A 491-nucleotide genomic window follows, 5' to 3' on the forward strand; every position below is an offset into this window, starting at 1 on the left:
GAAGCCGTCGAAGCGTCATCCTCGGTTTGAAGCTGAGACACTTCATCCTGCACCTGAGTTTGGACCAGGGTGACCACTTTCCTCACAAGGCCGTGATCAATCTGGCCGGTCTTCTTGTTGGTATACACCCTCTCATTAGGGCGAAATCATCAACCGGCTCGCCATCATTTTCTTCCGCCTTGAAAAAAACATAAATAATTGAAGAAAAAGCGACTAACCTTACCATGCGATCTCCCAGAGAGGCAATAGATTGAGCACCCAAGTTATGCTTGAAGACGCCCTTCCCTTTACGGTCGCTCCTGCGGTTGGTGGAGTTGGTGGAAGAAGTTTCTTTCGTCTCTTCCTTATCCCAATGCGCACACAACTCTGTCCAGACCGTGTTGTTTATCGACTTTGGGACCTTTTAATAATAAAAAAAAAAATAGTTAAATAAATCAAAAAATAGTTTAATAAATTTAAAAAATTGTTTAATAAATTAAAAACAAACCTTG

General features: G+C 41.8%; 1 protein-coding gene across 1 annotated transcript in view; it reads right to left on the reverse strand.

Moving 5' to 3' along the window:
- LOC106344606 (putative CCR4-associated factor 1 homolog 4) overlaps window positions 1-136 on the reverse strand; it is a 3191-nt gene extending 3055 nt beyond the window's left edge. The window contains exon 1 of the mRNA XM_013783956.1: window positions 92-136. Within this exon, the coding sequence (XP_013639410.1) occupies window positions 92-136 (45 nt within the window). The remainder of the gene's footprint in view (window positions 1-91) is intronic.
- Window positions 137-491: the final 355 nt, after the last annotated feature.

Source organism: Brassica oleracea, chromosome C5 (genome assembly GCF_000695525.1).
Source record: "Brassica oleracea var. oleracea cultivar TO1000 chromosome C5, BOL, whole genome shotgun sequence".
NCBI lineage: Eukaryota > Viridiplantae > Streptophyta > Magnoliopsida > Brassicales > Brassicaceae > Brassica > Brassica oleracea.